This window comes from Lepus europaeus, chromosome 2, assembly GCF_033115175.1.
Source record: "Lepus europaeus isolate LE1 chromosome 2, mLepTim1.pri, whole genome shotgun sequence".
NCBI classification, from domain to species: Eukaryota; Metazoa; Chordata; class Mammalia; order Lagomorpha; family Leporidae; genus Lepus; species Lepus europaeus.
Genome location: NC_084828.1, coordinates 100,152,162 through 100,177,814, shown reverse-complemented (window position 1 = coordinate 100,177,814; position 25,653 = coordinate 100,152,162). Strand labels below are relative to the sequence as shown.

The 25,653-nt window shown below is 43.4% G+C and overlaps 1 protein-coding gene across 1 annotated transcript in view; it reads left to right on the top strand.

Moving 5' to 3' along the window:
• The window catches only part of USP13 (ubiquitin specific peptidase 13), a 123,253-nt gene that overhangs the window by 83,008 nt on the left and 14,592 nt on the right, over window positions 1–25,653 (top strand). Inside the window, exons 11-18 of the mRNA XM_062211419.1 lie at window positions 1,640–1,765; window positions 3,325–3,478; window positions 7,112–7,286; window positions 14,278–14,366; window positions 16,416–16,538; window positions 18,381–18,407; window positions 21,901–22,044; window positions 24,801–24,967. Coding sequence (XP_062067403.1) covers window positions 1,640–1,765; window positions 3,325–3,478; window positions 7,112–7,286; window positions 14,278–14,366; window positions 16,416–16,538; window positions 18,381–18,407; window positions 21,901–22,044; window positions 24,801–24,967 — 1,005 coding nt within the window. The remainder of the gene's footprint in view (window positions 1–1,639; window positions 1,766–3,324; window positions 3,479–7,111; window positions 7,287–14,277; window positions 14,367–16,415; window positions 16,539–18,380; window positions 18,408–21,900; window positions 22,045–24,800; window positions 24,968–25,653) is intronic.

Genomic DNA, 25,653 nt, shown 5'->3' with positions numbered 1-25,653 from the left:
GAGATACATAAAGGAGTTTTCTCATTGTTTGTTGTGTCTGACTGTGCAATTCTGCAAACCCACTGTGGTCTTCGGACTGTGGATACTGTCCTTAATGTCCAAGAGAGCTCAGAGGCCTGAGGCACAGCCTCCTCCTGCTAAGGATGAAAATTAAAGAAAATTGAAGGCATTCATGGTGAGCCCAGCTGGTGGCCCCAATGTCAGGTTCTGTGGACTTCAGAGGGGGAGAATGGGGCCTGGAAGCTGAGCGAGGGGAGATTTATGGCCAAGTGAAAGGGCAGAAGCCACAGTGTTTGCAAGGAGGGCATCACTTTTGCCTCTAGGCTGACGTGGTGAGGTTCATTTTCTGAGACCTGGTGTGTGCAACAGGGCCCACTTCTTCCTATTTGCCGTAAACAGAGCTGATCCTGGAGTCCCTTGTGGTTCTGTTTTATTAGCTACATGACAGTCTGGTTGCTAATACCACTTGGAGTTGAAAGACCTATGTGGCATTTCTCTGCCAGACACAGTTTCCCTAGCACTGCGTGTAGTGACAAGGTAGCAGGCATTGGAGTTATTAGATGAGTCACACTTGGAGGGAGTGCTCAGCAAATACCTTTATCAGGTGCCCAGCTCTCTCACTGGGCCCTCTCGGCTTCCCACACTGCCTCTTTGGAGTGTCTTAGGCAGATCTAGATTTCCAGTGATTTCTGATAGATTGTCAGTATTTGAAAGTCCAGTTCACATTGGAGCCAGTTTGAAGCTTCTTTCCTAGCCTGAGCTTGGGAGTCTAAGGAAACAGTCGTGCAGAAGGGTTAGTGCCAGCATCCTCTGGTTCTCTTGTTCCTGCCCCACCCCTTTGCCTCCTCTCCTCTTCTGGCTGCTCCAGAGCTGAGGATCAAGCAGTGGAGCGATTACAAGCAGGGAGAGCCTTGTCTCATGGCTGGTGCAGTTTGGCCCCCTGGTGGCTGTCCCATGTCTTCTGTTGAGGCTAGTCTTGCTGGGGACATGAGAGTAGTTCTTGAGAGATGTCCCGTGGCCTCCCCTTTATAAGGACCTTTGCCAAGTGTCTTCCCCGAGCCTTCTCTGTAAACGGACATGTTATGCAGGGTCCTTTCTAGGGGAGTGTGACCACCTTCTGCACTATCCTTTCAGTCCCTGGAGAAACTGACGACAGTGTCCTAACAGAGTACAAAGTGGAATCACAAGCTGCGCCATTGGGTGCTGGTTGCACCTGTTGTGCACACTCTCACATTGTGGGGGTTCTCTGCAGCACTCCCCTGACCTTGGACTGCCTTCAGAGGCCCCTCCTCCCTGACACCTCTCTAGCCTGGGCTGTGATGGACGAGTTTGGCCACCATTAACAAGGCCTGTGAGAATGGGCCAAGTGTGTGTCTTTTGAAGGTGGGATATTCATCAGGCCTTGTCCTTAGTTTTGAGTCAACAAGAAGGGTCCCATTGTACTCTTACATATGGTGGATAGCACAGGCCTGGTCCTTGCTAAATGGCCAGTGAATGTTGGCTGTGACCATTTAACTTCAATGGGCTTCAGTTTTCTCATCAGAAGCACAGGGTTTATGCTAAGCCCTGCTCTGCTTGCCACCCAGGGCTGTTACCGTGGACGGAAGTATTCTAAGTCCATGTTATTTTTCTCCTCTAGCCTCACCAGAATGGGATCTCTCCACGCATGTTTAAGGCCTTTGTGAGCAAGAGCCACCCGGAATTCTCCTCGAACAGACAGCAAGATGCCCAGGAGTTTTTCTTGCACCTGGTGAATCTTGTGGAGGTGAGTGAGTCACTCTGCAAAGGGTCGTGAGCATTGTCCACCGTGGCTGGGTCATGGTGCCTCTGCCCATTGGGCCAGAACACCCCAGTCCTCCCCTGTCCGAGCTGCTTCAGAACCAGCCTCTCGGAGGCCTTCCTGCTCAGCCCACTTGATATGACCTCCCCGCATGCCCTGCTTTCCACACTCTGGTCTCTCTGTGCTCCTTTCAGTCTGTGTGTCATAGGAGCATTTGTCATTCGCCATATATATACGTGCGCATCAAATCTGTTCTCTGTGACAAAGCCCCTTGAGAGCCTTGCGTGGCATTTGGCGTTCTCCCTGCCACCACTCAGAGATGGTCACTCTTTGCTCACAGCAGAGCTGAATCATATTAAACAGCTTGAAAGGCACTGAGCACTTTTTCCTCCCTTAAAAAAACTTTTTATGGAAAATACGGAAAACAGAAAGGAGAAATAAAAATGCCCCCTAATACCAACCCCTGCCAATGGCCAGTGCTAACATTTTGTCCATGGACCATTCTAGCCACTTCCCATGTCACAGGCCGAGGAACCCTTTTCTGCAAGGTTTGGGACCAGAAGTGTATCAGGGTTTGGATATGTTGGGATTTTGGAATATTTGCGTAAATTTTATCTATTGAACATCCCTAATCCAAAAATTCTAAATCTGAAACTTAAAAAAAAAATTGTTTATTTGAGAGGCAGACAGAAAGAGAGGGAAATAGACACAGATAGAGTGAGTTCCCAACCACTGGTTCACTCACCAAATGCCTATAATAGCTAAGGCTGGGCCAGTCTGAAGCTGGGAGAAGATGATTTCTTTTTTGTATAGAATTTTCTTGTGTTTAGATAGCCTGCAAGCCTTCATTTTCCCAGAGCAGTCCTTTATTTTTTCCCCTTTCTCTACCCTTTGGCTCTTTCACCCTGCCCTTTCTTCTATCTGCCAGTCCTTCTCCTGTGATTTTTTTTTAAAATTTATTATTTATTTGAAAGTCAGAGTTAGAGAGAGAGACAGAGACTGAGAAAGAGAGAAAAAGGTCTTCCAGCTGCTAGTTCCATCTGCAGATAGCTGCAACCAAGGTTGTTGCAGGAACCGAGGTCTCCTGGAGCCAGGATACAGGAGCTTCTTCCAGGTCTCCCACATTGGTGCAGGGGCCCAAGCCTTTGGGCCATCCTCCACTGCTTTCCCAGGTGCATTCACAAGGAGCTGGATCAGAAATAGAGTATCAAGGACACGAACTGGTGCCCACATGAGATGTTGGCATTGCAGGTTGGCATTGCATGGTGGCCTCACCCACTATGCCACAATGCCTGCCCCTCCTCTGGTTTTAATGGCTGCATGGTATTAATTCACATGATGATCTGGTGTTTACTTAATCAAATCTCCACTTTCAGACTTGATACATCCCATTGCTTTGTGATTTAAGCTCTCTGGTGAACTGTCATGCCTAGAAAACATGTTTAAAAGTCAGATCTTTACAGTAGATTTACAATTGATGTTATAACTTTTATTTGTGACTTAATATTCATAAATTTACTAACTGGAGGAAATCTGATCTGCAGAGGAACCGCATCGGCTCAGAAAACCCAAGTGATGTTTTTCGGTTCCTGGTGGAAGAACGCATCCAGTGCTGTCAGACTCGGAAAGTCCGCTACACAGAGAGGGTGGACTACCTCATGCAGCTACCAGTGGCCATGGAGGCAGCAACCAACAAGGGTAATAGACATGGGCCTGTGTGTGTCTTCCTGGGGGAGACCCATGTCTCGGGTAATATGGCGTAGGCACTGAAACGTCCCCTCAGCAGGACACGGTTGATGTCTGTGGCCCGTCTCCTTCCAGGTTTCCCTTAGTCCCCATGGGACTTTCTTTTGGGAAGACTCACATGCAGCACAGGTTCTACAGAGGCACTATGGATGAAACCAACTTAACTTTGGCCAACTAGTTGGCTTGAAGTCAATATAATTTCAGGGGAAATGATCAACAATGATCTGTGTAGAAGATTCTTTAAGTCATCCCTCATAAATTGTGCTATAAGTCTGAGGGAAATGACCAGATGTGCATTTCTTTTCTTTTCTTTTTTAAAGATTTATTTATTTATTTTAAAAGGCAGAGTTAAAAAGCAAAGCAAACAAACAAAAACAAAAGGCAGAGTTGTAGAGAGAGAGGGAGAGACAGATTTTCCATCTGCTGGTTCACTTCCCAGATGGTTGCAGCAGCTGGTAGCTGTGCCAGGCCAAAGCCAGGAGCCAGGAGCTTCTTCCAGGTCTCCCACGTGGGTGCAGGGGCTCAAGGACTTGGGCCATCTTCTTCTTTTTGTTATAGAAAGCTTTTATTTAATAAATATAAATTTCATAAGTACAACTTTTGAATTATAGCGGTTTTCCCCCCCAACCTGCCCTCCCACCCCCAAATTGTCCCACCTCCTACTCCCTCTCCCATCCCATTCTTCATTAAGATTTATTTTTAATTATCTTTATATACAGAAGATCAACTCTATACTAAGTAAATATTTCAACAGTTTGCACCCACCCAGACACACACGTTGGACCATCTTCTGCTGCCTTCCCAGGCACATCAGCAGGGAGCTGGATTGAAAGTAGGGCAGCTGGGACTTGAACCGGCACCCATAGAGGAAGCTGGATTCGCAGGTGGTGGCTTAACCTGCTATACCACAGTGCTGGCCCCAGAAGTACTTTTCTGATGTTAGACATTCAAGCAGAGATCTTGAGATAATCAAGTGTAAGCATCTGAAATACAGATGCCTCTCACCATAGACAAATTGCAGAGGCCCATTAGAAGGCTGTCTGGAAATTGGCAGAGAGGACTGGAGAGGCACAGCAGTGTGTAGGGCTCTCTTGGGGAGGTTCCTTCTCTTTCCATCAGTCTAATTTGGTTCTTCCCAGGCAGAATACTTAAAAGGTATTTCTTGGAATAAACACCTCAGAGCAGAAAAGAGCAAAATAGCTGCTGGATTGCTTGTTTCTGCTATTTTTGTAAAGTTCATCAGCTCCCTCGTCGCTTTTTTCCTGTTTCTTGGGAGAAGGAGTCAATGTATTATGTGAGTTAGAAAGTGATTATGATAATGATTTTAAGATGAAATGGTTTCCATTTTTTAAAAAAATTATTTTTTATTTATTTGCATGGCAGAGTTACAGAGAGAGAGGGAGAGAGATTGATTCAGACAGATGGAGAGAGATCTTCCATCCACTGGCTTACTTCCCAAATGTCCACAACAGCCAGGACCGAGCCAAGCTAGACCTGGGAGTCCAGAACTCAGTCTGGGTCTCTCATGAGTGTGACAGGAACCCAGATATTTGAGCCATCATCTGTTGCCTCCTCGAGTGTACATTAGCAGGAAGTTGGATTGAAACCAGAGCAGCTAGATTGGGAACCAGGCATGTGACATAGGACGTGGGTGTCCTGAGGGCTGACTTAATTGCTGTGCCAAAGGGCTGCCCCTCTTTGTAGTTTTTTGCTTTTCCTAATGGCTATTGATTTTGAAGGCTTTTTATAAATTTGTTGATCACCTGAATTTCTTCTGAGGAGAATCTCTTATTATTTGCCCATGTTTTAATAGGATTTTTTGGTGGGTGTTACTGAGTTTTTTTTTTAATAACATTTTTTTTTTAAGATTTTTTTTTTTTTTTTGAAAGAGTTACAGAGAGGCAGAGGCAGAGGGAAAAAGAGAGGTCTTCTATCCGCTGGTTCACTCCCCAAATGGCTGCAATTGCTAGAGCTACGCCGATCCAAAGCCAGGAGCCAGGAGCCTCCTCCAGGTCTCCCACATGGATTCAGGGGCCCAAGGACTTGGGCCATCTTCCACTGCTTTCCCAGGCCATAGCAGAGAGCTGGATCAGAAGTGGAGCAGCCAGGACTCAAACCGGTGCCCATATGGGATAATGGCACTGCAGGCTGGGGCTTTAACTCACTGCGCTACAGCGCTGGTCCCATCATCTTCTTTTGTTTTGTAACATAAAGGAGTTGACCAGAAAGGACCTTCAAGGTCTTCATAAAATGTTGACTACAGTTTAGTTTCCAGGAGCAGATCTGCAGAATCTTGGGAGGTTCATGGTGTGCGCCTCGTTTTCCCTTAGCATTTACTCATTTGAGTAAGGATAGCACAGAGAGCCCTCCAGACTCATTCCTGTGATATCTGAGCTTTGTGCTCACAGTGTTGGTTGGTGTCATGGATGCGACTGTGGATAACTAAAGTCCTCACAGTCATGAGCTTCTCTGGCCCATACGTGCTCTAAGGACCCTTGCCTGTAATCACAGCTGCTGGAGGATCTGAACCAGACAACACAGAACACTGGGTCTCCTCCTTGTTGGGAACTCAGTGGTAGTTCTTTCTTTTTCTCCCTCCCTTGGTCATTTTATTTTAGACCAGCTGAGAGTTAGAAGGAATTTTTTTTTTTTTTTTACTTTTTTCTTGTGTATGTATTTGTGTCTGTGTTCCCTTGGCACAATTTTTTTTTTCAAATATTTATTTATTTATTTGAAAGTCAGAATTACACAGAGAGAGGAGAGTCAGAGAGAGAGAGAGAGAGAGAGAGAGGTCTCCCATTCTCTGGTTCACTCCCCAATTGGCCGAAACAGCTGGAGCTACCCCGATCTGAAGCCAGGAGCCAGAAGCTTCCTCCAGGTCTCCCATGTGGGTGCAGGGACCCAAGGACTTGGATCACCTTCTACTGCTTTTCCAGGCCATAGAAGAGAGCTGGATTGGAAGTGGAGCAGCTGGGACTCAAACTGGTGTCTGCTTTACCCGCTATGCCAGTGCACTAGCCCCTCCCTTGGCACAATTTAACATGCCATTCTGGCCTCTTCCACAGGGCAGTGGAAGGAGTGCTGGTTGGGGTTTGATGTCCAGCTTTGCCAGTGATTGGCTGGTTTTGACCTTGGGCCTCAGTTTCTTCAGCAGGGTGGTGAAGGGCTTGGGAAGAGGTGAGCCCCGGGTCACTCTTAGCTGTACACCCCTCTGCTATGAAGGCTTTGTGTTTGGAGGATGACATTTGGGTAATCCCAGGCTTGACCCCTGGACTAATGAAATCCCAAGTTTATGTGCCATTTACATCACACACATGATCTGAACCAATCTCATGGTTCTCTCCTGTCAGTCTCTGAAGGTGAGCAACAAAACAAACAAACCAAAACTGTGAATGGCTCAGTGCAGCCTATTCAGGCTACTCCAAAGACAGCCTTCCTGCAGGTTCATCCAGAGCTGTGATGGGCTGGCAGCAAGTGGGACACCATGGCCCAGCCCAGAAGCCTTCAGGGAACATTGTCCACAGAGAGTGTTTTCATTTCAAGACCAGAGTGATTGTAAGTTCATTCTTTTGCTCTTTTACTCAGATGAACTGATTGCCTATGAATTAACAAGAAGGGAGGCAGAAGCCAACAGAAGGCCCCTTCCTGAGCTGGTGCGAGCCAAAATACCATTTAGTGCCTGCCTTCAGGCCTTCTCTGAACCAGACAATGTGGATGATTTCTGGAGCAGCGCCCTACAAGCCAAGTCTGCTGGTGTGAAGTAAGTGTGTGTGTGTGTGTATGTGTGTGTACTTGAGCATGTGCACATGATGGTAGTGGGGTGGAGGTTTGAGAAAGGACTGGGGGCCAGGCAGAGGGGCCGAGTGTTCTGTGAATCTATGCGTGCTTGTTCTGTGTGGTGGGATGGATTTAAGATTCATAGACCCCAGTTGTCATAGATTTCATTTATGTAGGACTTGTCCAGTAAGAGAGGCTTATAATTTATATAATGTACTGAGTGTTCTTTTTTTTTTTTTTAAACAAAATGCAAAGTTGTGATTTATCCTCTGTTAGGAGTTTGTTCTTTTTCAACAGAGAGATACAGCCAGGAGATACCCTGACCCCAAAATGGCAAGAATGATATTAATGAAGCAATTATAAAATTACTCATGACAGGCTTCAGTATTTCAATTCCATTGTGATCTATTTTAATTCTGTAATTAAAGATTTCTTTAGAACTTTGCTGATTGTGTTCCTGTTGGAGACCAGGAGCCTCAGGGCATCTCCAAGTGGACAGATGTCAGGGCTCCTGGACATTGTCAGGAGATGCCCTATGTGGGGAAATCAAAAAGGTCATGGAAAATGCAATTAAAAGATAAATTTATTTTGGTGCAAAATTTTTTTTAAAGATTTATTTATTTACTTGGCCGGCACCGCAGCTCACTAGGCTAATCCTCTGCCTGCGACGCCGGCACTCCGGGTTCTAGTCCCAGTCGGGGCGCCGGATTCTGTCCCGGTTGTTCCTCTTCCAGTCCAGCTCTCTGCTGTGGCCTGGGAGTGCAGTGGAAGGTGGCCCGGGAGTGCAGTGGAAGATGGCCCAAGTGCTTGGGCCCTGCACCCGCATGGGAGACCAGGAGAAGTACCTGGCTCCTGGCTTTGGATTGGTGCAGCGCGCCGGCCGTAGTGGCCACTTGGGTGGGGTGAACCGATGGAAAAAGGAAGACCTTTCTCTCTGTCTCTGTCTCTGTCTCTCTCTCTCTCTCTGTGTAACTCTGCCTGTCCAAAAAAAAAAAAAAAAAAAAAAAAGATTTATTTATTTATTTGAAAGGCAGAGTTACAGAGAGGAAGAGGCAGAGAGAAACAGGGAAGTCTTCCATCTGCTGGTTCATTCCCCAAATGGCCGCAATGGCTGGAACTGGGACAATCTGAAGCCAGGAGCCAGGAGCTTCTTCCAGGTCTTCCACGTGGGTGCAGGGACCCAGACACTTTGGCCATCTTCCACTGCTTTCTTAAGCAATTAGCAGAGAGCTGGATCAGAAGTGGAGCAGCCAACACTCAAACTGGCACCTATATGAGGTGCCGGCACTGCAGGTGGCAGCTTTACCCACCAAGCCACAGCGCTGGAACCGCAAATATTTTTTTTTTTTAATTTACTTGTGGTTTTTCATAATACACATTCTCATGAACTTTTTGAAGATCCCTTGTATTTTTTGCTTTCTTGTAAGGCTGGTTATCAGATACAAAACATTTTTGTTTTTCACTTGACACTTTGGTCTACGTGCTTCCCAGCATCCTTCATATGGCTGCACTTAATTGGAGAAGTGCTGATAGTGTCATGAAATGAGGGGAGATCTGAAAGTCTGGCTCTGGGAATTTCACTGCTTGTAGATATTCTTTGGCCTTCTTTCTCCAAGGTTAAGGCTGAGCTCTCAGGTAAAGGGGAGTCTATGATGGAGAGAGACTGCTGGGTATTTTTACCATGACCTTGAGTAGCAGTGCCACCCAAGTCGTTTATTCTCCATGAAACCCATCCCACAGGATTCTGCTTTGTTGCAGATGATAGGCTTCACATATTAACAAAGGAAAAGCATAACCAATTTATTTCAAAGACTAAACAAAAGCTATATGTTCTTAAAATAATTTTTGAAAAACTCGATATTCAAATGGGGATTGATAGTAGTTGATTCAGTCATCAGCTGCCCCTCGTTGGGGAAGTTTTCAGCCCAGAACTGCTCAGGTGTGTGTGTGTGTGTGTGTGTGTGGCCTTGCAGGTAGCAGTCAGTTAGCTGGCATGTTAATTGTGAGAAATGTATTTCATTGAGATTTTTTTCTTTTTTTAAACTTTTTTAAAAAAGTTTATTTATTTATTTGAAAGACAGGGTTACAGAGAGGCAGAGAGAAAGAGAGAGAGAGAGAGAGAGAGAGAGAGAGAGGAGAGAGAGAGAGAGAGAGAGAGAGAGAGAGAGGTCTTTCATATACTGGTTCACTCCCCAATTGGCCACAATGGCTGGAGCAGCGCCAATCCAAAGCCAGGAGCCAGGAGCTTCTTCTGGGTCTCCCACATGGGTGCAGGGGCCCAAGGACTTGGGCCATCTTCTGATGCTTTCCCAGGCCATAGCAGAGAGCTGGATCAGAAGTGGAGTGGCTGGGTCTCCAACCGGTGCCCATGTGAGATGCCAGTGGTGCAGGTGGCGGCTTTACCCGCTGTGCCACAGTCCTGGCTCCACTTCATTGCAGTTGAGACACGTCTTTGGGCAGTAAGAAATGAACACAGTATACCAGTGGTGGAAACAGTCTCTGTCGTCACTGACAGTGAGACGTTTGCACTGATGCCGACTCTCTGTGGGAGTAGAAAGCGATCACAGGGTCTGGCAGACCAGGGAGCACCCGCATGGCGTGTCAGCTGCAAGTGGGCGTGTTCTGCATTTGCTCAGCCCTGCCCCCTTGCTGCTCTTCGGAAAGTGACATGGTGGTTTAGAGGTGCAAGGTGTGATGTGCTGTCCGGGCCTGCCTCCTCCTGTGTGTGCCCTGCCAGGAAGGAGCCTACTCCACGTTTGGAAAAGTCCCATTTTTAAAGTGGACCTGGGAGGTATTCACTTTCCACAGATAGGCAGATTTTCTGCACCCTGGGGTAGTGGTCAGGAGATGTGGATTCTTCCCCGAGTCCACCTCCCTGCCCATCTTCTATCCTGGGCCACAGTCACCGCCCAGTGCCCTTCCTGTGCTGATCTGTGTTTCCCCTCAAATGCTAACAAGTATGTGGCTGGAGGCAGGGCTGGCATCACTGTCTGTAATTCTGAAGACCGGCTTCTGCTGTCTATGGCCCTTAAAGTAGACGTTGAAGGTGTTTTTTCCTCCATCTCTGCAGACACACACACCCTTGCATTTGCTTTTTATGTACACGAAAATAATTCGTATAATTGTTAATAATTGAACACCAACCCTTGTGGGAAGGAAAAAAATTAGAGATAATACAGCAACTGTCATTTATTGCTCATTTATTATTGCCTGGCAATATGTTAAGCATTTCCTATCAATTACCATTTTTCATCCTCTTAGTAGGGGGTGGGTACAGTTATTCCCCCTTTTCCAGATGAGTAAATCAAAGAAGGGACTGATCGGGAAGCGGCAGACTTGGGATTCATTCAGGTTTTGTTGAATTCAAAGTTTAAAGTAGGAACCCCTGTGTTGCTTGTTTGTTATCATGCATTCTCATGTCTCACGTATTAGTTTTGGGGAAGCCATTTGAGCGGATTCCTAAAAGAGCTTTATTTTCTCATTCCCAGCAGCGTAGGAATGAGCCAGCCTACATTCTATTAAATTGGTGCCTTGGTCTTTTCTTTTGTTGGACCGAGAACCTGAAAGGCCAGAGGAGGCACGAGGTGTCCTCATCTTGGTGGATCTTGGGTCAGTGTGGACCTGAGATGTAAAGAGACGTGAAGACCTTTTCCTTCAGTGGCTCTGAGCAGGCTGCGTCTGGGAAGGGTATCAGTGTTTGGAATGTCCCTTCACCCAGAGAGTAGTGTATTCCAGACGATGAGTTGAACAGGATCTAATTCCTGCCCTGAGCAGCTCACAGTTTTGGGGTGGAGAGGCAGAGATTTGTGTCTGCCCTTTGTAAGGAGAAAGGCATGGAGTGGGATTCTAGCATAGCATTCAGTACCCAGTTTAGAGCTCACTACTGTGTGACCTTGGCCAGTGCCCTCTCCTCCGTGCAGTTTCCTTTTGTCTATGACCTTGGGATAGCACTCTACCTTCTCTACAGGACTGAGGTGAGGACTGGGAAAGATAAGCTAGGGAAGGTGCTCTGTGCAATGCCTGGCACAGAGTAAACACAGGATGAAATTCTGTTGTCTTTGTTTTTCCTCTTTTTCTTTTTTTGGCCTTGGATTATATGATTTGAATGTTGTTGATTAATTATCATATTTTCAACACATTTAGTAGAAAGGGTAAAATTTGTGTTTTTTTAGCAGCTAGATTTTGAATACAAAGAGGAACAGCCTATATATGTGTGTATATATATATATATATATATATTAAGATTTATTTATTTATTTGAAAGTCAGAGTTACACCCAGAGAGAAGGAGAGGCAGAGAGAGAGAGGGAGAAAGGTCTTTCATCCACTGTTTCACTCTCCAATTGGCCACAACGCCTGGAGCTCTGCCAATCAGGAGCCAGGAGCTTCTTCCAGGTCTCCCATGTGGGTACAGGGGACCAAGTGTCTGGACCATCTTTTACTGCTTTCCCAGGCCACAGCAGAGATCTGTTTTGGAAGTGGAGCAGCTGGACTCGAACTGGCGCCTATATGGGATGCTGGCACTGCAGGTGGCAGCTCTACCCACTATGCCACAGAGCTGGCCTCTATATATGTTTTCTTAATAAAGTCTTCATAATTTTTTTTTTTGCCTTAGTTGTGATTAGTGACCACTTGACACATTTAAAAAAATACTAATAGGTTATGAACAGACAACACAATGGTGTTGTCAGGATCTGTTCTAAGCACTTTATGTGTCTTACCTCATTTAATTCCTGTCACTGCTCTTTGAAGGGAGTTTGTTATGGACCTACCTAGACCTATGATTTGCATTCTGATGGCCTTTATTAAAAATATATAGCTTTCCAAAGAACATTTTAATTGTATGAATTAATTTTAGGAATAAAAGAGTCAACAGAGCATAATTTATAACTTTGCTGAATTTTACTAATAAATTTGATGTGTCCTGAACTGCAATTAACTAATACAATGTACTACTGTTGGGATTGATTTGAGCAGATGGATAGTGAGCAGTTAATACACGTGTGATCCATCTTGATACCACATAGAGGTGACGAGAATGAATAAAGAATGCTTACCTCACTGACAGACATAAAGTAGGCATGCATACCCTGCTTTCTGGCACTCTTAGGTTGGTAGCTACCCATAATAAAATTTTGTGTTGAGTTTTCCCCTCCACCGCATCCCAAACTCAGGTTCCTACTTACCCCCACCACAGGATCACCAGCTGATACCCAGCTACAAACCAGAGAGCAACTGCAGGAGCCTCTGGCCCCTTGAGTCACATCTGGAAAACATTCATTTATCGATGACTTTTAGTTGATTTTACTGACATGTATTTCCCAGATCTTAATGTAAGAGAAGTTCGGAAAGGTAACATAGTAAAATATCATAACTCCAGATGGAGTTTGTTGGGTTTTGGTGAAATTGAGGATTTGGTCATATTTAAAAAACAAAGATGTTTATTATTGCTTTTCAGAAGATGGACAAAATCTAATCAGAGATAATGTATGTTTTTTGGTGTGTGGGCTAGGGTGATAATAATTCAGTTGCTCAGGAAGATGAAGCTGCTGTTTTCTTTCAGCTTCTTCATGTCACTGCCTACATGCCCTTCTGCCATCCTTGTGGTGGGGAATTTGAAATACAGAAAGGTTATGTAACGGACCTGGAGTAAAATACAGTAATAGACCAATTCAGTGTCTAAGGCGTCATGGATCCTTGCTGTTTCACGACAAAATAGACATGGCAATTCCTTAGCTATATACAGTACTTTCTAGCGTGCCAAGTGAATTCACATTATTTCATGCACATTTCACAGCCTTGGTGGTGCATTACTAGGAAATATATTTTTTAGACGCGAAGACAGAACCTAAGGAGGATAATTGATATTCCCAGATTTTGAGTGAGTGAGTTGCCCATCCAAGACCCCAATCCTCATCTTCCCCCTTTTTGTGTTCAAGGCTCTGTCCCTGTACTACGCTTCTTCTCTTTTACACTAGGGGGCAGCAAGCACTTGCATTTGTTTCCTGGATTCTGGGACGAAGGGTTCCAAATAAAAGACAGTCATTTAGATTTGGAAAGTGGGGTCTAGGGAACCGTGTTCCAGAATTGCTTGTTTTTAAAAGGCACCTGTAGTGCCTGTCTGCAGCTCATTTAACAACTTAGGTTTACCTGTCAAACCTACATCGGCAATCAGACACAAATGTTTGTTAAAAAACATCACGGCAAATATGGGGCCAGTGATCTGGAACTGGATCAAGAATTTGGCATACAAATTGAATAGTCTATGCATGTGATTGTGAAACCCTAGTCCAGAGAATTTAGCCTTCCTGAAGATTTAAAGAGGACTCAAGGTATTTCCCATCAATATCAATTTTTAGAACTTAAGGCCTGGATTTAGATATTTTAGATACTTACCACATAATCTGTCTACCATTAGGATCCATCCACGTGACTCTGGATTTCAGTGCAGTAGTATTTAGTTAATGAGGCCCTGGCATTTCGGTCAGTGAACATCAAAGTTCCCATAAACCCTCCTTATGTCAACTCTGTGCTGTAAGATAGTGGGAGTGTTTCAGGACTTGGGGAGCTTTTTCAAACATAAAGGCACTTAATGAATGCATGCCCAGAAATATGTACTGTATATTGACTAAATTCCAGCAAGGATTTTAGAAAACCAAATGGTTGAAAAATACTTTCAGAAATATAAAATGTTGCAGCAATGTACAATTAGTAATTTTGAACCGGACCCCAGGTTATTTTCGAGGGACAGCATTCTTCTAGGGTTCTCATTCTTTTCCTGTGAAGAGGCCAGGATGAATGAGCAGGAGCGAGTGAGTGTGTGCACACTGTATGTCTGTGTTTGCGTGCTCCTCCTCTTGCGTCCATCAAGTGCGGTTGTCAGTTGTGCCTCAGATAAGCTTGTGGTGCTTCATGAACTGTGTTCACAATTCTTATTGCTTTGTTTCATTGATATAATCCCCTTGTGTTTCCCAGAACATCTCGCTTTGCCTCATTCCCCGAGTACTTGGTAGTGCAGATAAAGAAGTTCACTTTTGGTCTTGACTGGGTTCCCAAAAAATTTGGTAGGTATCTTTTGCATGCTTTTGCTTAAATATCAAATTAGCCATTTAAAACACATGGCATGTGAAAGAGCTCGTGTATTTGGCTGCTACGGACAGTTCCATTTCATTCTTTTTCCATATTCCACTTTTCTCTTTTGAATCAGAACATAGGATCAGCATTGACAACAAAACTTACCACATGCTAACCTCCTTCCCCAGTAATGGGCTTGGGAATAATGAGGTTCTAGGAGTGAAAGTAGGATCCTCACATTATCTAATAAACAGTGCTTCCTAAACTTGACTGTTCATGTATGTGACCTGGGACCTCCACCAAAGGCAGCTACTAATGCACCAGGTGTGGAGTGGCCTGATATTCTGCATTTCTAACAAGCTCCTGGCTGATGCTGGTGCTGCCAGTCCAAAGAACCCCCTCCCTCCCACTCCTCATTGGCAAATCATTGGAGACACACTCTCCTCTCTCTGCCACTGAGGCAGGCAGATGTGGTTGATGACTTTCACTTAAATCATTCAGATTTTAGGGACAGTAAAACAAATAGTGGGGTGCATTGAGCAGTTGGAAAAGAGATGTGATTTTGGGCTTTCTTCTTGCTAACATTAAAAGCCCTTGAACATGGTTAGATATGCATAAGATATGCATGAGAACATTTTCCTTGCCATTGTCAGTCAATAGAAGGGTTTTATTAGGCTGTCTTCAGTGCTAGGAAAGGAAGTACAGTTTCAGGGGGCAGAGCTGAGGGCAAGATGCTGATCGCTTGGCTTCCTGGCCGTGAACGTTGAGAAGGACCTCAGGGAAAGCCAACTTATTCAAGGCTTTGAATGGCTTTGGGAACAGTTTCCATAGTTATTGGAATTTCTGCAAAGTAACAACAATTTGAGTCAGATTTCATTGACTTGCTGAAGTTAATGGAGTCCCAAAGCTTTCTTTAGTGAACCTGTAATTTTTCTTTCTAGGAACAGTTGTACTGATTTTGTTGGTCAGATTTTCTGTTTGGTTTTGCTGCCCCCTAGAATGAAAATTTTTTTAACCAAACATTGTTCTTTGGGTTGTTTTAAAATAGGATTTATATACCAAGAATCACAAGTGGTTTGGGGACAGTATTTTTCAAGTTCTGTTTTCTAGCTCATTATCTTGCACCAGTGTTTGAATCCATTTTTCGTTATTATCATATTCGAGTAAGTGCAATACCAGATCCAGTGCTATTAGACTGATGCATTTTGTCTTTGAATAAGTCAACACAATAACAACTGTACATACCCAAAGACTAATACATTCGAGATACAACTTAATTTTTTTTTAAAAAAAGTCATTGTTGCTTTATTACATTAGTAAGAATAACCTCAGTACCTATGATGATCTGAGAAAACACATAAACTACAACCCAGATGCCTCACAACACATCCAGGCTGATACACTAAAGAAAAGAAGTAGGCTAGGTGTAAGAACATGTGGCTTGCTCTCTTGGTCTTGCTTGAGTAGTCCCACTTTGGCCAGACAAGGGTTAGAAAACAGTTCTCTGCCATCAGAAAATCACAGTAGCACAGCTATGACACTCAGGGGGCATCGGGCACTAGGGAATGTGAGAGCTGTGGCAAACTCCTACAGAGGTCATCGCTGTCCAGAGTAGAAGCTAAGGATCAGCTCCTGACTGTGGCTACCGTGTAAGAGTGTACCACAGATGTATGTTCTTCAAAATAAGCTGGGAATGTGAATTTTAAAATTAAATTTCCTGATTTAAAATTTAGAATTTGTTGCCAACATTTAAAGAAATGAATCAGAACAAATGTGGACCACAAATGGTCTGTAGGCTACAGTTTGTGATCTTTGGCTTTGTTCTTGTCCTGGGTAAAATTCTTGGTACTTTCCCCAGGTTCTCCATTAACATCAAAACAGTCTCCATGAAGCTACCTGTCCACTGGGCTATTCCAGGGAACTGCAAAGCGTCCGCTGGCTCTATCTAGGGTGCATGTAGACTTAGCAGCGCTGGGTTTTTGATAAGTGGTGGTTGGTGTTTGGAGAGCTCAGTGAATATAACCCCTGTCATTTTGCAGATGTTTCCATTGATATGCCAGACCTACTTGATATCAACCATCTCCGAGCCAGGGGGCTGCAGCCAGGAGAGGAAGAACTTCCAGACATCAGCCCCCCCATAGTCATCCCTGATGACTCAAAAGGTACCATCTATGCCAGGAGAATGTTCTCAACCTGCCCACCTCCTGTAGAGGGATCATCAGGGTCCCTTGGCTGCCTTCCTGTGATGTTAACCCACCATAGAGACACAGAATTGAGGCAAGGCTGCGTCTCTGAACTTTAAGTGGACTTCATGAGAGGCACAGGCCCATCAGGAATGTTTGCAATGGACAGTTTTTAGGAGAGAAGAGAGGGGCTGTGTATAGCCTCAGTTGGGAAGAGGAGGTGTGTGTTTCAGTAGGTTCTCAGTCTAGGGGAGATGTGTCCTTCCAGGGAGCACTTTTAGGCAATCAGAAAGGGAAATTCAATAGTGGTGTTAGTTAGAAAAACCTTAACCACATCTCACCTGCCTAATTTTGTCACTGCTCTATAGTAAGGGAGTATTTTGAGTTTCTCTTTCACTCGGTGACTGCTAAAATGGTCATTGTTTAAAATATATACATTCCTTTTTTTAAACTTTTATTTAATAAATATAAATTTCGAAAGTACAACTTTTGGATTATAGCAGTTTTTCCCCCCATAACCACCCTCCCACCCACAAACCATCCCATCTTCTACCCCCTCTCCCATCCCATTCTTCATTAAGATTCATTTTCAATTATCTTTATATACAGAAGATCAACTTAATATATACTAAGTAAAGATTTCAACAGATTGCACTCACACATACAAAGTATAAAGTACTGTTTGAATAGTAGTTTTACCTTTAATTCACATAGTACAACACATTAAGGACAGAGATCCTACATGGGGAATAAGTGTACATTGACTCCCGTTGTTGATTTAACAATTGACACTCTTATTTATGACGTCATTGATCACCTGAGGCTCTTGTCATGAGCTGCCAAGGCTATGGAAGCCTCTTGAGTTCATAAACTCTGACCTTATTTAGACAAGGCCATAGTCAAAGTGGAAGTTCTCTCCTCCCTTCAGAGAAAGGTACCTCCTTCTTTAATCAGAGAAAGGTACCTCTTTCTTTAATGGCCTGTTCTTTCCGCTGGAAAATATATACATTCTTAAGGAAATGTATAGTCCTCCCAGAAAAAACAAAAACAATTGCCTCACCATAATTGAGCCCCGAAACAATGTCAGAGAAAAATAGGTTTAATGATTGGTTCAGTTATTCTGATGCTGTAAGTTTCATTTGCTCGCATGTTTGCTTTTCATCTCCTACTGAGTTAATTAAATGAATGAACTGATAATGATATAGGACTCTAGGCCCCTCTACCAAAGGTTTTCATGTCAGTTGAGTGGTGAGTGTTATGGGTGACTCTATTCAGGTACAAAAGAAGGGTGAGGGGAGTCCAGGAGGTGTCAGGTAGGATTCAAGAAGTTGTCTGCATTATGTTGTTATCTAATGCTGGGTCAAATGCTAAATTACAGAGAAGGGAGCTGTGCACGAGACATTCTGGGTCCTGTAGTACGGTGGGCTCAATGAAGAAGCTAAAGGAAGAAGAGAGCTAATAAGCATCCGAGAAATTCAGGCTGCTTTATGAACGCTGCTCTTGCTCTCTCGGATGTTCCTGACTGGAGCCTTAGTTTGTAATAACCAGAGTTCTTAGAAATTCAAGGAGAGGGATTATTTAGTCCATTAAGTTGCTAATCAGAACATCATTTTTATCAGTTCTAAATGCCTTAGGTTTGTTGTTTCCCCTCATTGTTGTTTGTGTTAAGTGGGCTGATGTGAGATCTGTGTGTGGGTCACGCGGTTGGTGACAGTGTGGGGTGGGGGAGTTTCAGGGGTACTTTGGATGGATAGTTTTTCTTTCTCTGAAACTCTTGGATGTGGGTCGGTCTCATTTTCTGTTCCTTCTCTTACTTTTCAGATCGCCTGATGAACCAATTGATAGACCGTATGTATCTTTTGAAATGTTTCTTGGTATCCTACAGTTGTGATTAGCGTGACACACTTTTCTGTGGGGTTCTATTGTTCTATTCCTGTGTACGGGCAGCTTTTCCCGGGGAGGAGGGGGCAGAAGTGATGCTTTGTCTGCAGGTTGAGTAAGCAGCAAATGTAAATGAATCCTTGATGATTAGGTGGCCCCTGTGGCTCAGGAGAGTGACCTCCTGAGAGTCGCCCAACCTTGTGTTGAAAACTTGGCTCTGCCATTTTTGACTACCTGACCTACAGTGATTTGCTTTCCACTTGTGTGAATGGGCTAATGATGCCCTTTCTTCCCTCACTGGCCGCATGTGTAGGCCTCTTTTTTATTTTTTAAAGATTTAATTATTTGTTTGAAAGGCAGAGTTACAGAGAGACAGAGGCAGAGAGAGAGAGAGAGAGAGGTCTTCCATCTGCTGGTTCACTCCCCCCAAATGGCCGCAACGGCAGAGGCTGGGCCGATCCGAAGCCAGAAGCCAGGAGCTTCTTCTGGGTCTCCCATGCAGGTGCAGGGGCCCAAGGATTTGGGCCATCGTCTACTGCTTTCTGAGGCCATAGCAGAGAGCTGGATTGGAAGTGGACCATCTGGGACTTGAACCAGCGCCCATATGTGATCCTGGTACTTCAGGTGGCGGTTTTTCCTGCTACACCATAATGCCCGCCCCTGTAGGCCTCTTTTTACAGTGATGGTGCAGTAATTAGAGACTTTTTCCATTCTTGCTGTCAGACTCATCATGAAAATGCACAGAAGTGGTAGCATTAATGACCACTGTCAAGGACGTAGTTTGATAGGACTGTTAATTTTGTAGCCTTTTAGCTCCTTATGCCATCATGGAAGTTGATGGTTTTCTCAGAATAACGTTAAAAAGATGCTTTATAATGAGTATGTAGATGTTCATTAGGAGGAAAAGGTAGTGTTTAATACTATATACTCTGAATCTTTTTTGTCTACAAAGTCTTTCAAGAGACCACATATTGTTAACATAGGAGTTTGACTACCCTGCATTGCCAATGATGGATATTATAGTTTAGGCCTTCACATTGCCTTTCTTGGGCCAGTTGTGATTTGCTGATTATTAGAAGAGCTGTTAGAGTCAATACGGATCCTGGTTGTTGCAGTCTGCCATGACCTTCTGCTGTGACCTAGGTTAAGGGAATCTGACCAACCTTTGATACTATATAATGGATGCAAATATTTTTGAATGTTTACCTTGGTCACTTTGTGTTTATTATTCTGTAAATTCTTTCAGTCTTATATAACTTGATTCTTCATACAAGGTCCCAGATCTCATTTGCTGACACAGTAAAAAAGAGTAGGACAAATGATATCACAGATGATATTTGAGCTGTAGGAAGATTCAGAGACCTAAGAGCTGGGAACAGAACCAGGGCCGAGAGTAAGCATTCACCAGACCCTTCCTGGTGTGTGAAAAGTTTGCTGATTGCCCCTGATCCTGTGGAGCACTGGTCTGCAGGTCACACAGGGAGGTGATGGCTGGCTGGAACTGAGGGTGCTAAGCAGTCTGCCTCTGACTCTGAGAGGGTGGCCATTTTCTAGGGTTACTGGTATGGCCATTTATTTCTCATGGATCTAAACATGCTTCTTCTCTTATCAACACTTACCTGTGCCTAACAGAAGAAAATAGAACTATCTGGGGATAATTGACCTTTTCATCCTGTTTTTCTTGGATTTTTCAAAAGAATAACTTGGATTGATTTTTGATTACTAAACTAAAAAGACATTTAGAAACTATGGATTAACAATAAGAATCACTACAACCTGTGTTAATGTTTGAGGTGCATCCTAGTTTTCTTTTTTGATGCCTGGCTCACTTTATTTTTAGAATTATACATTTCCAATATATTATTATTTACATACATCTTTCTTATTTAAGTACATTCTAGGAAGTAGTAAAGTCTCACAGGATATTGAAAGGTTTGCTACATGAAGAATTTCATAGTTTATTTATTGTGGGATTCGTTATGACAGGGCTTTTGACTCTTCACTATGCTAAGGCACATTACAAATTTCTAAGGGGAAAATAGAGAATGTAGATTTAAAAATTATTTGACCCTGGAGACACTATTTTGTGATTCAACAATTTATCTCATAGAATATGCCACAGAGCACAAATTGGAATCATTGTTGTTCTATGTCTCTGTGTTTTAAAAATTTGACCTTGATAGGATGTATCTTTCTTTAAGAGGGAACTTGGGTAAATGCATTTTCAATATGTTTGTAGAACAGATATCTCTATTCCTTAATTCTACTGATTTCCAAGAAATTGGGAGAATTTTCAGTAGAGACCTTAGGACATGGAAAATATAAAGGTTATATTTTGTGTTCCTGCTTTTTGTCCTTTTTAGGTGTAGTTTAAGAGCACTGTATATGTATAGTTGTACACATCTACATGTACAAATATATAGTCACTGAACATATATTTACACACATATGTATACACATAGCTCTATCAAAATCTATATGATACCAGGAAAAGAAAATGAAATCCTCCGTGTTTGGCTCAAGTTGGGTTTATAAAGCTATCTCAGTTATGTCTTAAGTGTATAGGATTTTTTTAAAAATATTTATTTATTTATTTAAAAGTCAGAGTTACACAGGAGAGGCAGAGAGAGAGAGAGAAAGAGAGAGAGAGAGAGAGAGAGAGAGAGAGAGATCTTCCATCTGATGGTTCACTCCCCAAATGGCCACAATGACCGGAGTTGCGCCAATCCAAAGCCAGGAGCCAGGAGCTTCTTCCAGGTCTCCCACGTGGGTGCAGGGGCCCAAGGACTTGGGCCATCTTCTACTGCTTTCCCAGGCCATAGCAGAGAGCTGGATCAGAACTGGAGCAGCCGGGACTCGAACCAGCACCCATATGGGATGCTGGCGCTTCAGGCCAGGGCATTAACCTGCTGCGCCACAGCACCGGCCCCAGAGTATAGAATTTTAAAATGTGCTTTTTCCCTTCTATACTTAACATTTGGGCTGTACATTTCCAAGAACTGAATGCTCTCCTGTGATTGCTGGTTGTATTTAAAGGCCTTGCTGCAACTTCCTATGAAATTTAAGAAACAGCTTTTTGGCCTGTAGACAATGCTTTTCTCTTCAAATTTCCATCTCAGGTGAGGCTACTGTAGAGATTTTGAGAATGACCTGAGGCCGAAATGATTCTGGATATACAGTATATCTCCCCCTAGGACCTTGGAGAATTGTTTTTCAGTGTTCGTATTATGCAGGTAATCTCCAGGATTCCTGTTTCCAGCAAGGATATAAACCCAGCTCAAACGGCTTAACATTTAAAATGGCTCAAAACAAAACAAACTAAAACCATTATTTGTACTTCCAACATAATAGCACTTTCTTTGGGTGGCAGGTGGATAAGTGGTGGGGGTGAAGAGCAGCTAAGGCAAGAAGAGACATAGAGTTTCCTTTTTACACCAGAATATCCTGTTGTGCTCTGCAGCATCAGACATCGATGAGTCGTCGGTGATGCAGCTGGCCGAGATGGGCTTCCCTCTAGAAGCGTGTCGGAAGGCTGTGTACTTCACTGGAAATATGGGAGCTGAGGTGGCCTTCAACTGGATCATTGTTCACATGGAAGAGCCAGGTAGGGGGGGACAATGGAATGCTTTGGGGTCTGAGGTGATCTCAATGATTTAAGCCTTGGTCCTTTATGTCCCTTGTGGAAGTGTCTCCAGAAAATGACTTTTCAGCTCAAATTGTGCTGTATAGCAAAGTTACAATCTCTGTCTTTTTTTTTTTATTGAGATATAATTCATCTCCTTTCAAGTATATTTTTCAGTGAATAAAAGACCATTAGAAAGATGTGGGATATATTGCCAGTTAAGAGATGATGAGGATCTAAAATAGAAACATGTGTGTGTATGGAGAAATGGAGATGGTTTAGTTAGCTTTTTCTTTCTTTCTTTTTTTTAAAGATTTGATTTATTTATTTGAGAGGTAGAGTTACGGATGGAGAGAGGGAGAGACAGAGAGAAAGATCTTTCATCCGCTGGCTCACTCCCCAAATGGCCACAACGGCCAGAGCTGCGCCAATCTGAAGCCAGGAGCTAGGAGCCAGGAGCTTCTTTGGGGTCTCCCATGTTGGTGCAGGTGCCCAAGGACTTGGGCTGTCTTTTACTGCTTTCCCAGGCTATAAGCAGAGAGCTGAATCAGGAGAGGAGCAGCTGGGGCATGAACTGGCAACCATATGGGATGCTGGCGCCACAGACAGAAAGCTTAGCCTACTATGCCACAGAGCCAACCCTGTTAGTTTTTTCTTTTGTTCACTTCATTGAAGAATATCTCATTTACAGTACCATATAAGCCAGCTATATTTTTAAGGGTATATATCAGTGGTTTTTAGCAAATCCACTGCATTGTGCAACCATCATCACTGTCTAGTTTTACATTTCTGTCCACCCAAATGAAGTGCTGTACCCATCAGCAGTCAGTCAGCAATGTCCCGCTCTCCATAGCCCCTGGCAACTACTAATTTCCTAATTGGATTTGTGGATTTGCCTATTTTAGACATCTCATGTAAATGGAATTATACAACATAAGATTTTTTATGTCTGGTTTCTGTCACTTAGGGTCATGCTTTCAAGGCTCGTCTGTGTTATGGGATAAATCAGTTCTCCATTCCTTTTCATGGCTAAATAATATTCCATTGTGTGGATGTACTATATTTTATTCATCCTTTCATCAGTTGATGGACATTTGGGATGTTTTTGCTTTTATGAATAATGCTGCTATAAATATTTCCATACAAACTTTTGTGTGGACTTCCATTTTCATTTCTCTTGAGTTGAATTGTTATACCCTATGTTAACTCTGTCTTTAACTTCCAGAGGAACTGCCAAACTGTTTTGTTTTAGTTTTTCCAAAGATTTACTTGAAAGGCAGAATGACAGAGAGGGAGACAGAGAGAAAGAGAGAGAGGGAGAGAGAGAGACAGAGAAATCTTCCATTCTTTGGTTCACTCCCCTTATGGTCTGGGCCAGGCTGAATCCAGGAGCCAGGAACTGTATATGGTCCCTCATATAGTTGGCATGGGGCATCATATAGTCATTGGGGCATCTTGCACTGGCTTTCCAGGCATATTAGCTGGATTGGAAGTGGAGCAGCCAGGACTTGAACCAGCACTCTGAGATGGGATGCCAGCATCAGTTAGCAGCTTAACTCACTGCACCACAATATTGACCTCTTGCCAAACTGTTTTTACAGAGTCAGTGAGCCATGTTGCATTCTGGCCAGTAGTGAATGAGAGTTTCAACTTCTCCCCGTCCTCACTGACTCTTATTATCATCTTTTTTATTTATCCTTTCCAGTGGGTGTGAAGTGATATCTCATGGGGCTTTGATTTGCATTTTTCCAGTGCCTAATGATGTTGAATGTCTTTTCATATGTTTATTGACCATTTGTGTATCTTCCTTGGAAGAATGTCCATTTAGATTCTTTGCCCATTTTTAATGAGGTTATTTATCTTTTTATGGTTGAGTTCCAAGAATTCTTTTTATATTCTGGTTAAAAGTCTTTTATTAGATGTCTGATTTTCAGATTTTTTCCCATTATATTGTCTTATCACATTGTTGGTGGTGAAGCACAAAAGTTTTTAATTTTGATGAAGTCCAATTTATCTATTTTTTCCTTTTATCACTTGTGTTTTTGTGTTGTATCTGTGAAACCATTGCTTGGCCTAATGCCATAAAAATTTACTCCTGGGGCCAATGTCGTGGCATGGAGAGTATGCTGGTGTCATGGTGTAGGGGGTGTCCTGACTGCGCCACACCTAATCCAGCTTCCTGCTAAAAGCCTGGGAAAAGCAACGGAAAGATGGCCCATGTACTTGGGCCTCAGCTACCTATGTAGCTTCTGGGGTTTTGGCTTTGGTTTGTTTCAGCCCTGGTCATTACGGCCATTTAGGAAGTGAACCAGTGGATGGAAGGTCTCTCTCTTTAAAAAAAAAAAAAATTTACTCTTGTGTTTTTCTTCTTAAGAGTGTTATAGTTTTGGTTCCCACACTTAGATCAGTGATCCATTGTGAGTTAATTTTGGGTATGGTGTGGAGTAGAGGTCCCTCCTCATTATTTGTGTATGGATATTCAGTTGTCTTGGTTGCATTTGTTAAAAGATTATACTTTCCCCACTGAGTGGTCTTCAAGAAATCAGTTGACCATTGACTTGGGTTTATTTTTGAGCTCCCAATTCTTTTACTTGATCTGTATGCCTGTCCTTGTGCCACTGCCAGACTGTGTTGATTATTTTAACTTTGTGGATATGTTTTTTCTTCTTAGCCTTAAGATATTGTTTATTTCAAAAAGAAAGAAAAGGAAAAGTCCTGAGTATGATTATTTTCTTCAGATTTTGCTGAGCCACTGACAATGCCTGGTTATGGAGGAGCAGCTTCTGCTGGAGCCTCTATTTTTGGTGCTACTGGGTTGGATAACCAACCACCAGAGGAGATTGTAGCTATCATCACCTCTATGGGATTCCAGCGAAATCAGGCTGTTCAGGCACTACGAGCAACGGTGAGCATGAGAGACTCCGTGTGTGTGTGAATACCCTCCTCTTACCGGAGATGGTTTGCATTTCTGTCAGGAGCAGTTGAGAACTTCCAGTGAGTTTTGATCCATTTTGGATCATGTGCACCTAACTCTTAACCTCATCTTGGTCCATAAAGAGCCAGGAACTGGAGCCGGATATCTAACTCAGGTGATCTGATAGCGTGTATGGGACCATAACTGATGTCTTAATGACTAGACAAAGTAAACAGAAATCTTTTTGCAATGGAGATCTGGTTATTGCAGGACAGTACCTTTTTTTTTTTTCAACCTACCCATCCTTGCCACAACATAATCCACTCAAAAGATGTCTGCCACTGGTTCCTTCCTGCATGTCCTGCCTGGATACCTACTAGGGTCTGTTGCTAGGTCACAGTGGCCCTTGACTGGCTAATGGGAATGTGGCTGGAATGATCTGTTTCCTTTAAAATTTGCTCAGAATATCTCAACCAGAGTTTGTTTTACATGGTGAACGTTCATATGCCTCACTTATTATTATTATTATTTTAAAAAGATTTACTTTTTATTTATTTGAAAGAGTTACAGAAAGGTAGAGACAGAGAGAGAGGTCTTTCATCTGCTGGTTCACTCCCCAAATGGCCACAACTATCAGAGCTGAACTGATCCGAAACCAGGAGCCAGGAACCCAAGCA